The 15530-nt window shown below is 33.5% G+C and overlaps 2 protein-coding genes across 2 annotated transcripts in view; one reads left to right on the plus strand and one right to left on the minus strand.

Annotated features, from left to right (window-relative positions):
• The window catches only part of LOC117102791, a 52264-nt gene extending 43705 nt beyond the window's left edge, over nt 1-8559 (minus strand). Inside the window, exon 1 of the mRNA XM_033243199.1 lies at nt 8508-8559. The gene's annotated coding sequence lies outside the window, so the exon portion shown is untranslated. The remainder of the gene's footprint in view (nt 1-8507) is intronic.
• Nucleotides 8560-9053: 494 nt separating this feature from the next.
• LOC117102793 (60S acidic ribosomal protein P1-like) lies at nt 9054-14766 on the plus strand. Its single transcript, XM_033243201.1, has 4 exons — nt 9054-9277; nt 12849-13029; nt 13749-13808; nt 14625-14766. The coding sequence occupies exons 1-4, from the start codon at nt 9206-9208 to the stop codon at nt 14636-14638; spliced, it is 327 nt and encodes a 108-aa protein (XP_033099092.1). The 5' UTR covers nt 9054-9205; the 3' UTR covers nt 14639-14766.
• Nucleotides 14767-15530: the final 764 nt, after the last annotated feature.

The raw sequence follows: 15530 nt of genomic DNA on the forward strand, positions 1-15530 counted from the left end.
AGAATTTAATCTGGTTCCATCAGTATTAGGAAAGTTATCTGTTTTGTTTAAAACCAAAGTTCTCTGTCATTTTTTGAGGGTTTTTTCCTTGTTAAAATTGAGCTACAAACAGAACCATTCACGGTATATGTTGACCATAGCCCAGCCATGCTACTGTCTACCTCAACGACCCAGTACAGTATCTATTTTGTTCAATAGGAATCTACCCTTGGAAACAGTTTTTATTTGGATTAAAAAAAACTGTAGACTGTCTATAAGAATTACTGTAGTGTAAATCAGTCATTGGGTCAGTATTCGACTGGTTCATTTCGTTGAGTACGAATTTCCGTTGAGTATTATTTTCATTTGACTGACTTTTTTTACGAAAAACCCATACTGCCACAAGCAGAAGCAGCCTTGATTACGCAGCATGTATCGCAGTAACTATGCAGCTATTTTGTTTTGTCGAGTATTTACTAGTTTTCTATTCAACTGGTCGTCTTCGTCAAGTAGTATTTTACCACTGTGCAGGTGGGTGTGGTTTATCGAAGAACAACCAGTCCAATACGGCGATTGTCAATAAAGCAAGTCTCGGAAGATGGGGACTAAATACATCCCCAAATAATCAGACGACTGACATCGTTCTCCATCAACAATTCATTTTACATGGATGTTAATTTGTATTATTCATTCATACACTCAAGAATCTTTACACACGTGTACAGTACATGTGCAAAAAGTTATTAACAACAGCGATAGACTATTTGATGTGCTGTGAGAACATTATCAGCCTGCTGCTCTCTCTTTGAATAGTGATCATAACATGCAGCAATAGGCTTGGTCAACATGTAAAAATTCAGAACCTTCTGTTGATTGTCTGCAAATCGTACTTGCAAAGGTTAAAACAGCAAGTCTGTAAAAACATACAAAACTTTCAAAACAAAGTTTGCATATGAATTCAAAACAGATATTTACAATGGATTTTTATAGTGGCCCATTGTTATCAAATTTACGACTAATTTGTGAGTTATTGACAATGTGCAATAGCTTCAGATAACAAACATTTGCGGACATGCTTCAGAAGCTTGGCATCTTGTAAACATTCAGGAACTTTTGAATCACGTTTGGATTCAGGACACATTAAAAAGCAAATAATTACAAATTGAAAATATTTTCTTTGTTAAAACACTCGACAAAAAAAAAAAATGGATTCCACTTTGTCCGTTGTTCTCATTTTTAACAGTTACAACATAGAAGAATTTGTCTAATAAACTTGATTATTCATACTTATTTTCAACAGTTTTTGATAGGGTTTTTTATATCTTTGGAGAGGTACAGTACTGTATAATGTGTGTGAATACAGAGGAGTGCTAAGGTAAATATTGAAATTGGTGAAATTATGGACAACTTTCACAAACACTGCATTTTGGAAAGAGTCATTATTCACCAACAAGGATTTCAAGCGGACACTGTACACATTTAACCAGTTATAAAGTACTTATACTGTATTATTATTATTATTATATTATTTTATATTTTTTCCATACATTGTGGGCAACACTACAAAAACAACTTTATTGAGGACTTGTAGTTTGAAATCCAGGGATTTAGAACATCCAAGTGTAATATCTCCAGCCACCATTTACAAATTAGTTTGTGTGAAGCTTTTGGATGAGTTTATGGCCTTGTACATGTATGATACAAATTAACAAAAGCATAAAAAAAGTCAACCCCCTCCCCAATCCCAAAATAGACCCGCATAGACTAATTGTTAAATTTGATGTACAAGTGTGGTAGAGATTAAAAATAATATAAATTGCAGTGAACATTGGTTTTTAAACAACTTTTTTTTTTTTAGTTCTTGTTCTTAGTTGTTTGAGCTTGAAAGCTTAAGAAGTGTCTCAAACTACTGAATGTACAGTACATGTACAGTACAGTATCAAAACTGTTTTATTTTTTTATTTTTTTTATTTTTTATTTATTTCAACATCATCCAACAGCGACCAGTGTCGCCCATAACAGGATTGATACATGAAAATTGATACATAAAAAATTTATATAAGTTAAATATAACATTAAATTCAAATATAGGTCTAAAAATAATTAAAAATATAAGAAATTCACTTGGTAACAGAAGTAAAAATGGTAGTAATTTTGTGACGGAAGCAGTTAAGACTGTCTCTTATACACATCTAGATGTGTATAAGAGACAGGTACACCAGATGATTGAATAACAGAATAAAATACTGTATTTATCAAACTAATTTTATATCAATGTCATTATTTTCATCGTCATTGTCATTATTAGCAATTCATTATTATTACTAATTCTTAACTAATTATCATCATGTAAAATTCATTCATTAATTATGTTTATTTTATTTTCAATATTTTTTATTTTTTGTATGATTACTTAAAGTATTAAAAGAATTAAAATGTATAGAAATAAATGTATGTAATCTGAAATTATGTGGAACCCTAAATAATCCAGGGGATCTTAATCTATGCAAAGGAACTAGTATTTGAAAAAAAGAAGTGAAATCACCGTCAAAACTGGCATTTATGCATTTGTAAAGAAAAATAAGATCAAAAATATTCCTTCTCTCTTCAAGTAAAGCCAACTTAGGACTTTTACAAAATATACGATAATAAAACCTACTTAGAGACGAACGCCCAAAAAGACTGTAAATATACACCTTACTGTATATCATGCACGTACAGTGTGCTTCTCTGCCTTTACCCTCAGTAGAGTATTAACAAATTAATATGCAACATTTTTGTGAATTTACCATTCAATGACCTCTGAGTAGATATACTAAGGTTATGCTTGGGGGGGTTTGTGATGCATTAAAGTGTATTAGCATATCATCAAATAATTGTTCAATTCCTCCACAACAAAACTCAAAAGTACTTCCATCACGAACAAAAATAAAACATGTGCTATCATCGGTAAACTACAGTACTATCCAATGCATTGATGTGTAACTGTAAAATTGTTACAAGACATACAGCAGGCAGTGGACGATCAAGAATTTTGTGATGGGGAGGCGCAAATGGCAATAAAGAACCTAAGGTTCATAGGGCACAGAACCTATAGTCAACAGCGGAAGGTTTTGGGGGTATTCCCTTACTGTACGAGTTCAGGGAGTTATTCCCATTGTTTAAGATCCTGGATGCAAATTTCGACTGTATAATACTGTATGCATTGTATTGTCAACAATAAATACTATATTCCTTGATTACTGTAGGCCTACTACTGTACTATACTAATAATTCCTTGATTCCTAGAGGCTTGGCATTTTCTTTGTAAACAATAGCTAAGTTGTGAATAAACCATGTTCTATTTTTTCATTTTAAAAAAATAGAGTTATTTAGAAGAGAAGAAATAAACATACTGTAAAACCTTGAATTGAAGCTCTGGGCGTATTTATTTTTTGCAAACTTTGGATGGTTTTTTTGAGAAGGGCTTCTTTTCGAGTCTGCTTTTGCAAACTATAAAGGGATGCATTAATTCAAGATGGGCTTCTACTCAAGATTAAGACCATTGGGCTTCTATTAGAGGTTCCACGGTATATTGTTGGGTGTAAAACATACATAAAAAATGCACTGATGCGAAAAGGTTAATATACAGTATTGATTACCAGCCTTTAAAGTATGTAGATTTCCTCGTATGTTTGGTCAGCCGCTGGATATACAGTATACCATGAGATTGTCTAGAAAAAACTACACAGAATACCGTTACCTGCCATTTGAATGCGCCTAAGATACGAATACGTAGTTTTTCAGACACTTTTGATGACCTCTACCTGACCTGATTATCTCCTGAATACTGAATACCGCACAACATCCATCACACCCATTATAGTGAAATTAAAAAAAATTGTTTCATGTCTGAACTGTATTTATTTTTTCTTAAATCAAATGAGCAACAAATCTTTAAAATATAAATTACTGTAGAGAGGCCGAAGCAGATGAAAATGAACATTACTTGGTTGTACCCTAATCAAGAAGTATTGCAATGCTGGGAAAAAAAAATAATGCGGCAGCAAAAAAGAAATCATACTATGATGCAGGAAAGTATTTTAATTTTCTACATACCCTAATAATATTTTAGTCAGAAACAGGCGTAAATGATCAAATGGTGACAAATGTAGGGTATTTGATTTGCTACAACCAGTCCCAGGTTTTGTGCCAAAAACACGCCAAAAATATGTAAACACAAGTTAACAACAAAAGTCAGTCAAATAAACGAAATGTCACTGAACATGAAAATCTCAAAAAAAAAAATTAAAGTGAAAAATAAATGTATTCTACAGTATAATAAAATACTTACATTTTATAGTTACACTACAGTAAATCTGTACTTTTCTATACATGACTGTACATTTTGTTTTCTCTTGCTGTGTGGTAGGCCTACTGTACCAAAGGTTGAGATCAGCACCAAACTAATACTGTATATCATGAATAATGTGTACATCCACAGAAATTTGCAAAACGTACCACATGTTGCTTCAAAGACAAGATATTGAAGAAAACACCTTGTTTTTTGATAGCAGTATTGTCACACCCATTGTTACTCTCACAGCATTGTTTATGTCCATAAACCATAAAGGTACACAATTAAAGGTTAATTCGTTGACCATGGGTTTTGACAAAATTCAGGGAAAAACTTGTAAAATGTTATGATGTACTGTGAATAGATACTAGTATCGATTGGTTTGTATTTTTTCTTGCAGATGGACTACAGTAAATGTACAGTACACTGTATTGTGCACATGTCACGATTTCATTATAATTTCCACATAGTATAGAATGTATTCCCTTTGAAAACCACTATACAGTAATACCGAATGTACATTTTACATCTATAATTTTACAATATTAATATTATACACAGGTATTAATATGGATGATCATGGAAAATTTTAGAAGGTTGTACAAACAATTTGTTGTCAAGTTACAAGCATATTATCGTTAAGCATGATACTTAATCTTAATTATTTTCGATGAAGAATATAACTAAAACATTTACAGTACGAGAAAATTTTTTAAAGTGAAAATTTCATGTACATTATTTTGCTTCAGAAAGTCTATACAAAAGGTACAGTACTATCGTTAGTAGAATTTCTTTTCAATTCAAAGACTTCTATTTTTAAATTACAATGTGGATTTAATAAAAATCAAATTCAAATATTCCAATTAAATATCTATAAGGGGATATTTCTGATAGAATCACTACTGTAAAAACAGATTGCAGTCAGTTAACTACAGATAAAGAGTGTGAGAAACTCAGCATTAAACGGAATAGATGTAGAACAGAGCTTTAGCTTATAATGCCATGCAGGCGTGTTGATTCAGCAGACATCAATCACTAAAGAGGAAACATTTAGATGCAACTATATTATGGGAAGCTTTCAAGTCAAAATCATAATTAAATGACATGCTTTTCCCCTGCAGACATGACCTTTGTGACCATGCTTCACCTATTTCAAGAAATCTGTTTCCTATTCAATGTATACATACTACCATACTGTATTTTGTATACTGAATGTTATATTACTGCCTGCCTTTTGTTAAATACTTGTTTGTCAACTGTAAACTGTAGTGTAAAAGTGTGTCTCCAGATTTTAACAAAGATGTACTGACATAGGGAAAATGGGAAGACGAATTTCTTAGTCATCATCATAATATTCATGATAATATATTCTGAATATACATTTATACCATGCACTTTTTTTTTAATGCAACCTACAGACTTACTACTTAAATTATCATGAAGATATTGTTAAATAAATTTATCCATTATTGCAAAATGAGTCACTCTAGTTAGTAATTAGTTGGCATATCATTTGGTTGATTCAACTCCACCCAGTTTTATTGCCCTACAGTAAAAACTGTATTATCTCTTTTGTAGCCATAAATATGGTATCATAACATTTTTATACACATGGGCGGATCCAAGGGGAGGATGGGTACAGTAGATCCACCTTAAAACCCACCTAAAAAATCCGTAGGGTAGGACTGACTAGGAAAGGCCTCTATCAATAAACATTCTTACACTGTACAGTACTACGTCATGATATCCTGCAACAGATAGCAGTAGTCATATACTTCTCACAAAACAACCTACACACGACAATTTAAGGCAGGAGTGGGCATAAAAATAGGTCAGCAGGCCAAAGTCTAAAAAATTTTAAATTTGAGAAAATTTAACCATCATTATCAGACCTTTGTAAAAAAAACAATCTGTACAATTATGAATTATGATACACTGAATTTCATTATATAAAAGATAATAAGAAAATTTATAGTAGTTAATAGTTCACAGGCATACCCCATAGCTGTAAATAAAAAGGCCTTTTACTAGTTTTTGTCCTATGCTCAGCAGAAACATGTCTGTGCCCTTTTCCTAGAAATGAATTTGCATATTACTTTAATTTGCGGCTGTAGAAAAATATGACTGATAAATTAGTAATTAAAAAACTAAATACGGTATTATGGATCATAAAATTCAGTGAGAATAGGAAAGAGATGATCAGGTCAAAGGACATGGTCAAGGTCATGCACATTTTGTTTTAATACTTGAGCATAAAAGAAAATAGTGGAAGCTCCCATCATGCATGGTCTGCGTATTGTTCAGTTACGCACAGGGCGGAAAATGATGGAATCGGCCATCAAACACGTCCTGCATGCTGTTCAGTATTCAGGCACATCACATACTGTAGCAGAGGAATACAAAATATGGAGTGACAAATTTATTTATTTATCTAGTAAAAATTTGACACAGAAATCAGATGTTGAACAGGAAACCATGGGCCAAATGCCCAACTCAAAAAATGGGAACCTCTTCAGAAATAAACAATATATAGGATAATAAACCATTAAAATATACATTGTAATTTTGAGTTGGTTTCTTAATCTTGTATACATTACTACCAAGAATGTATGGCCTATTACTATAGTAATGCATTCTTCTCAAGATTTATAGTACTTACAGTTGTGCCCTTACTGATCAATGAATGAATGCATTATTATTACAATACAACAGAAAAGGTTTGAAAAACTATTCCTGATGACATGATGATACTATTAATAGCATAAGCAGTGATGATATCATTTCCTTATGGATAACAATACATTCTGATGACAACATCCTAGGATTGTCTGGGCAAACTGTTAACTCACAAATATAAACAAGATTGCAGAGGAAATTATTCTACAGGGAAACAATGTAGTAATAATTATAGAAATATTTTTTTTAGTATACTCAATTTCTCACAACCAAAAAAAAGGTCCATTCCAAAGCCCCATAAAAAGACATCCTATACTGTAAGTAGCGAGTTTCTACTTTTGAAAGTAATAAAAAGTGTACAAAAAATATATCCCATTTCTGAAATTACCTTGTTTGTGCTCATTCATTCCATTTCATTTTAATTGCACTTACAATAAAATATCAACTAGGCCTACACAAGAAATTACTTGGGCCTAACTACTTGCTTCTGGTTGTGTAGGTCCGGTTAGAGTAGTGATGGGAAGATTAATTGTTAATTCGGCATAAGGAGTGCATACCTGTAGGCCTACTGTAAGCTAGTAGTGAGTAGTAGAAGAAAAAATAACTATGGGCACATAGAAAAAATTATTAGATTATCACTCTTTTTTTTTTAATTGAGGAGGGAGGGGTTTTTTGATTTTTTTAAATTGGAACAATAGATTATTTCACTTTTGTTTTTATCGATAATGGAGGGACTGTTTATATTTGGTATGTAATAGTAAATATTGTATAAAATCTGGTTTAATTTTATAGTTTTTAAAGAAAATGTATTTGAAGTCACAAAATTGCATTGTTATTTTATGCTGTTGAAATAATTGATGCGGCAAAAAAAAAATATTTTTTTATTCCTGGATCAATATTTCCCAAATTTTTGATGCGGGTGGGAGTGATAATCTAATAAATTTTTCTATTTGCCCTAAACTCATTTTATTGCTACCAACTCCAAAATCCCTGAATGGATGTACACAGTAAGCAGTGCCACTGTATTTTGTATTGTATTGATTGATTGACTGAATGGTCAGATTTGTTTTCATCAATTGTGCAGATTTAAGATTAAGTTATGATTACTGATTGGTGGACAATATTTTCTCTAATTTCAGATAAATTTGCTTCTACCTTAACCATGCACTAGGCCTAGGCTAGGCCTACTACTATATTACTATAGTAATCCTAGGCCCTAGGCCTAATTAGGTACACCCGTGAAAGTTAAAGGGAAAGGATACACACATAAGATTTACATTTGCTCTAGGTCTATGTTTACAACATGCAACCTAAGTCGTCGACGTTGAGTTCGTCAACCCTTCTTGTGAAAGAAACCATTCCAGAAAACACAACGCCCGACGCTATCGCATGTTGAAGCGGAAATACAATTTCCAAGTCCAGCAGGATGCAACATGCTAGCTTGCCGAACCGAAAAACAGATTGCAAACCGAAAATTAAAGTGTAGGAAATGAACAAGGGGCATAATTTGCCTTACCTGACTTTGCATTCATCAGCATATTGCTGTTGGTCTACATGGTGGTGATGAGAGCAGTGGTGATGAGTTCGAGTTACACACCCGGAAACGTTCTATTCCCTGCTCCTAGCGTAAACATTGGAAAGAACTATGATAAAAGGTCAAGGGGCATTACTTGAATGAAATTATCAATTGTGTTGTTATTATCTATTGTTACAATAATTATAAGAAATAACAATTTTGCATTAAAATGTAGTTACATAAATAATTTACTATAAAAAAATATTTATAACAAAATTATTTGTTAATTTATAAATGTTAATATAAAATAATATTACAAAAACAGAACAATTACATATAAAGCTCGTACCATTATATTACTAGGGAGATGTATAAATTTATGTTACGTTCACTCTAAAGAATATGTTATTTCACACGCTTTGGATTTATCAATATATAAATAATTGGTTTTATAGTGTATTGGTACCCACTATACAAATATAAACTTATTCAATCTTAACAGTAGACCAACAATGTATAAAAGTATACCCATTACAATATGGATTAACCTAAATCGGTCTTTCCCAACAATAACGAAAGAAAGGTACACTGTTCTCGAATAGAGCTCAGGCCTAAATCTGGCAACGTGTACTAATTCTAATTGCCATCGAATTGAAATTCCTCCAAAGAAATACTCTTTGATATACTAATAACATAAAATGGCATCTACTTCCGAATTAGCTTGCGTTTACAGTGCACTAATTCTTCATGATGATGATGTAGCCATCACGGTAAGTACAGTGCATGATACCCATCTGACAAGCATTCAGACAGTAGAGATAGAGGGCCCGAAATCATGGTCATTCGTAGTTTTTATTTCTTTGCAGAAGATATTAATTTAGCATGGTAATTTATATGCGATTTTCAGGCGCTAATACGGTTTCGCATCCGGCCCTGAAAACGGTTACCAAATTATTTGAAACTTGCAATTATTTAACACTAAGCTAAGGGTTAAAGTAACTAAAAATCATGTTCTTTGATGATTTGATGACTTTCATTATAGGCCTAAGCCTCTTATTATTCCATAATTAGTATTACGGTTCTAATTAAGTTAACCAATAATTAGGACGGTATACCGATAGTAACAGATCACAATCAACTCCACTCCGCCGTACCACACACACAGTAGATTCTACGACTGCAGGTTTCCAGGGTCTGTCATATAATTTGAGCCCAATTGTAATTTTTGTGACTAAATTATATTTTGCTGCATTAGGATTCTGGAAACTTGTATTGTTTTGTAGTTCATCTTTTTGTATTATGTATTTTTCTTGATGAAGATTAAATAAAAGTGAAAAGTAGAATAACATTTTGAGTGACATTAGCCATGTTCTCACGATCACGCCTATTCGATGCAAGTTAATGAGAAATCCAGTCATTTTATCGTATGTCTACACAAGAGTTTTAGTGGATAGTTATAGCGCTTACACACTGATATAAAAAAGTTGAAGATTAAAATTATTTCTTTCTATTGATCTCATGATGATGTTTCAATAAAAGACGGCAAAACAGAAATTACATTAGGCTAGGGCCTGCCTGGGCTACAGTAGGCCTGCTTTGAATTGGTTAGGCAGTAGGCCATCCCAACTATCGACAAATAAATTAAAAGGCAAAATATGTTTAACATCCAATGTTTTCATCTTCACTTGGTAGAGCATTCTGAAAAAGCGAAATAAAACTCTCTGAGTTTTTTTTTTTTCCTCACCTACCATAAGCCTACCTATTAATATTTAGCAGATTTTTGGCAGCATTTATAACCCGAGCCTCCAAAATGTAGTATGCGAGTACGAACGTTTTCGTGGTTCTTCTTGCTAGAGTGTGTGAATTGCAGTGGCTAAAGTGACAGCGAACAACTACCACGGTATTTTGCGGATTTCCCAAAAAAGACATGAAAATTTATATGAAGTTTACAACGAACTGTAATAATATAATTTAGTACTGTAATGTTTTTTTTATACTTTTTTGACAATTATTAAGTTAAAAAGGTAATTTTAAAGATGCTTTGGTTGATAGTAATATGAACCAACTAAGCCTAGAAGAATTGCCTCCAAAATGAGACCGTGGTCAAGGTACTGTACAGATGTTATTGCAATCAACAGGTCAATTTACAGAAAGTTCTGTCAGATGAGAGCCTTGCCAATCCGGTCGTTTGTCGGTGTTAGCTTGCAGGGTGAAGCGCTTGTTTTCTATCAGGTGACCCCGTTCATACAGTCAGCGTCAGCGCTTGTTCGATAACTACAATATCACCGGTGTAACTTACACCGTCAGAACAAGGCTAATCATACTATCCACTTAGGCCTAGGAGCGCTTAAACTCAGCGCACATTTTTGGCCCTGAATTTGGCAACGCTGCAAAGTTGTTGACATGCACTACAAGCCGGGAGTGTAAGATCGTGCACCGCGAAGACGTTAACAATCATAATTAATGGTTAATTAACTTAATTAGAAACCATAATTGTTGGATAAATAACATTTTGAGTGACATTCAGTACTATTTCCACTTACTGTAGGCCTACAGTAAGACGGTCTTAACGGTTAGCCGGCTATAATCGTGACGTCACTACTGGTCTACGATTATAGACCATTGCTGGTCTATCCAGTTAGCCGTCTAAAATTTTACTCGGAGGAGGCTTAAAACGGTCTTAAGATCATTTTCATCATGGCGTTCTGCTTATTAATTCAACAGTGCAATGGCAAGACCTAGGCCTACAGTAGATCGTCAAAGTCGGAGAATCGAACGACGAACACTCCGCACACTTTGCAGCGTCTGTAAAAATAGGTCTACAGCGTTAATTTACGTTCATTTCGATACATTTGCGAGCGCGAGCACGCATGACGCTGCCCTCAATCTTACGTTACCAGGGAGCGCTTGTTTGCGTTTCAATACTCAAAGCGGTCTTAGGGAAGACTGTTTTATAGCAATGTGGTCTTTTAGAGGAATGACTTTAGGGAGACCGTCTAAGTGATAAAGCCGGCTTTATTCGAGAAGTTAAAACTACCAGTTAAGACCGTTTTATAGCAATCCGCCCCTGGAGTGTAAGATGGTGCACCGCAAAGACGTTAACCGTCTTAATTATAGTGTTAAATAATTTAGTAAACAATGATTTTAGGACTGGATGCGAAACCGTATTAGTGCCCGATTTTCATACGTATTGTATTTGTAGAAGCCCAACTTATCTAGGAGTGTGTGTTCGTAGGTAAAGACAAAGCAAGAAAAACTTAGGCCTAGGCTACAGTGCAGTATGGGTTATCTTAAATATTTTATTTAAAAAAAACAACTTTCGCCTTGCATAATGAGTAGGGCCTAATTTTTTTTTAATTGTGAAAATTTTGGAAACCAACCAAATACTATTAGGGCGTAGAACTAGCAATGGAGACTTTTGTGTTGTTTTGACGACATTAATGAGATCATAAAGTAGGCCTAGGTACTGTATGTTATTGTTACAAGCGTGACGTCACACTTCAATATTTTGGTCACTCTTTCATGGTGGCCTTGCACTTCCGTGTCATGATGTTTAAAATTGCATTTCTGATTGGATATCAATGATGTCATGCATTGATAGGCAATTTAAATTTTAAAGAACGGTCGCGCGTTTGTTTTGTCTTCATCCATTGTCTATTTCCGCTGCAGTTTATGTCTGAAGTATTATTATTATTATTGTTATTATTATTATACTCGAATAAAATCCACTTTTGTGGTCAGGATAGTAAATACTGTAGTAATTCTAATGATTATAATAGTAATTTAGAGAGATAGGTAATAAACATTTTGACCAAATATGAAAGAATTTTAACAACCGTCAAGTGGTTTTTGTATTAAAGCTAAGAAGTCAGCCATCTACCCGCAATCACAGTGCACTGTACACTAAATTATGGCATCGCTCGAGTTTCGCCAATGCATAGTGTTGTTTTTTAAGGAGGTCACAAGCACTACATACAATCCCTATGCCAGATTTCCACTTAAAAATATTCTTTTGAAAAATTATATAAAATCAACCACTAGCTCAAATTGAATCAAATAAATTTTATTTTAATATTTAAATGTTAGAGAATTAACTTGCATCACTATTATTTGGATCCACACAAGATGATTTTCTTTTTTAACATACCTAAAGGTGGTGCCAACGTTAACATCTTGTAAATAATGTACTTATTATAAGTAATTAGGTCATGACCTGACGAAAAACGGCGTCCTGCCAACGATTGGTCAGCGTACCTTAGGCCTACTCACTCTTGCTGAGAGCCTATTTCTGCAAAAATTTTCTTGTTCATAACCTCACACAAAAATGTATTATTCTTTTAGGCTGACAAGATCAGCACTCTGGTAAATGCTGCTAATGTGTCTGTGGAACCATTCTGGCCTGGTCTGTTTGCCAAAGCCCTTGAAGGTGCATCAATCGCTGACCTCGTCAGGAATGTAGGAAGTGCATCAGCCGCTCCTGCTGCAGGTGATGCCGCTGGTGCTGCAGATGCCCAAGCAGAGGGTAAGGATTGAATATGATGATGATACAATTAATTTTAATAAAGGGTGTTCTTTCTCCCCTACTAAAATAGTATGCTTCTTAACTACAGTACACGTCACATTTAGGGGTAATAAACCAACTGATAATTTTATAGGGTTTTTAATAATATTAAATAGAGGTACTGCATGAATTATCTTCCTTCCATTAGGTGTTCCTTAGACCTTTTGGATTTTATCATTAATAAAATTTAACTTTAAAGTACTGTATAAATTAACTACAGTAATTTACCTCTTTCATCAACTATGGAGCGAGCACAGTCATTATTGATAAAATTCCACTGTTTGTCAATCAGTTAAATTCTTTAAAATAAACTTACAGAGTGCACATACTTATGGAGACCTCTGTGCGCTCAACATAAATATGAACAAAATTGACCAAGAAACTAATACTTAATCTATACCTAAAAGACGTTGACTCCTTGTACGCCCTTTGTTCAGCTATTTTTTTCAATTGCTGCTGGTGATCATCCACTCAAAGGGGTTGTTAGTTGGTCACTGGCGGCTCGAGTGGATATATTTTAACATCATACCCAACACAGCTTAATCTTAAATGTTTTTACCTATCTAGTTGACCAATTAGACCCCTGCTGGTACATCTACATGTTTCAAAGGGGACCAGCTGTAGCTGAATGTGCTACCTTTAGATTGCATAGCCTAACTGTAATCATTTTCTATCTACAGAAAAGAAAGAAGAAGCTAAGAAAGAAGAGACAGAGAGCTCAGATGACGACATGGGATTCGGTTAGATTTAAAAATAATTATCTTCTCTAGTAAAAAAAAATCAAGCAAAAAAATCTTTAAAAAAAGCGCTAAATTTTTTTAATAACAATATTACAATAGCTGCAAATCTTGACTCGCAATAAGAAAGGGAACATCCCAACCCATCCCCGGACTGTAGGTCCTCCATTGACACCGTACGCCCTTGGCGGGAGCATAATGCGTCCCCTCCTGGTCTAAAGCCCTGTCCAAGCTATCAGATTTTATTTGACAAAAACATGTAACATACTTAAATATGTTCAGTATGACATCACATCATACCATATATTAGAATATCATGACTATATATGGGCATACAACAGTTTTCTTGTCAAAGGAATTTTTTTAAGTGGATGGAACTTAATGTTCAGATAACAATTATTTCCTTAGTCCTAATAAGATATAATTATATTCATGCATTTAGTGAAAATCTGTTTTTCTTAGAATTTAAAATTACTGTACTTTTGATGCAATATTTCACAAAAATATTCTGTGCTGTTCTATTGATGATAAACCAAGCACAATTTGATGTTATGTTTGATTGTGTGAACAACGCCCTCTCGTGCTACGTAACCTGACAAATTCATGTTGATAACATCAACGAAAGCTCGCAGTAAGTTTACCTTAAATTGTGCTTGGTTTGTCATCGATGAAACAGTTCTACATTCATAAGAAAACCAGATGAAACTATTTGAATATGGAATTCTGTACATTTGAAATCTTGTTTATGAAGCTATGAGAATATAATGGAAATAAATGTTTTATTCAGTGTTTTTTTTTTTTTCTCTCTGTCTCTTCTAGGTTTCTTTGACTAAGCAAGTCATTTTACACCTTGGACACTGGTTTTGCTGTTCCTAAGACCTGGCATCTCACTATTCAATCAAAGCAAAATACAACATGCTTGTAATTGTAAATCAATAAAACAAGCTGTACACTGTTAAAATTTGTTAATTGGATTTATTTATTTTTGATGTGTTGTTAGATTAATGGTCCAATAGCAACATGTACACACGACGTACTCAAAATAGCTTCAGTTACCCACAAATCTGCTTATTTTTGCAAAACTGGAACTGTATTTGCTATACCTCATAAATATTAATTAGATAACAACATTTTACAACACATAATAACACCTCAGTCGCCTTCTAGTTCCTCATTTTGAATAAATGTTCCTCTAATAAACGGCTACACACCCCTCCCCCCACCCAGAAATGTTAGCAAATCTAATGAAAGCAACATTATTCCGAACACATTCTATTCACATTCTACTCCACTAGAATTTTTTTTTCTATCCTTTATAAGTCTTTATAAGTTGATTACGCAATGGCACATTTTGACGGTTGTACGAGTTGTACAGTAGTTCCACATTTACAGCAAAATTAAGGGCCACTTATTCGAGTACGTTTTATTAAAAAAAATAATAAAGGCCTGCTAAAAAAACTCCCAGGGCGTTTATCCGAATAGATGTGTTGCACACTGTAGAGGAAATTTGGTATTTTACTCTGAAAACACAAAACAAGGCCATAATAGCAAGTCTTCTACTAGATAAACAGTGGCATATCGGCTTCAAAAAGTTACTGATTTTGAAGATTTTTGTTAGTAAAATGTCAGTAAAAAAAGAGAATTTAAAAAACAAATAATTTCAAGTCAATTAAAAGCAGCGAAACATTAACTGCAGCATAAAATTCACGATAGAATACTTTTTTA

Source organism: Anneissia japonica, unplaced genomic scaffold (genome assembly GCF_011630105.1).
Source record: "Anneissia japonica isolate Jap-2015-1 unplaced genomic scaffold, ASM1163010v1 scaffold287760_len733007_cov179, whole genome shotgun sequence".
NCBI classification, from domain to species: Eukaryota; Metazoa; Echinodermata; class Crinoidea; order Comatulida; family Comatulidae; genus Anneissia; species Anneissia japonica.

Excerpts from the sequence above, each read along its gene's own strand:
- LOC117102793 (XM_033243201.1), top strand. The coding sequence starts at position 9,206 with ATGGCATCTACTTCCGAATTAGCTTGCGTTTACAGTGCACTAATTCTT. Across the intron at positions 9,278-12,848 it reads ATGATGATGTAGCCATCACG|GCTGACAAGATCAGCACTCT; the intron begins GTAAGTACAGTG and ends TTATTCTTTTAG. Across the intron at positions 13,030-13,748 it reads TGCAGATGCCCAAGCAGAGG|AAAAGAAAGAAGAAGCTAAG; the intron begins GTAAGGATTGAA and ends TTCTATCTACAG.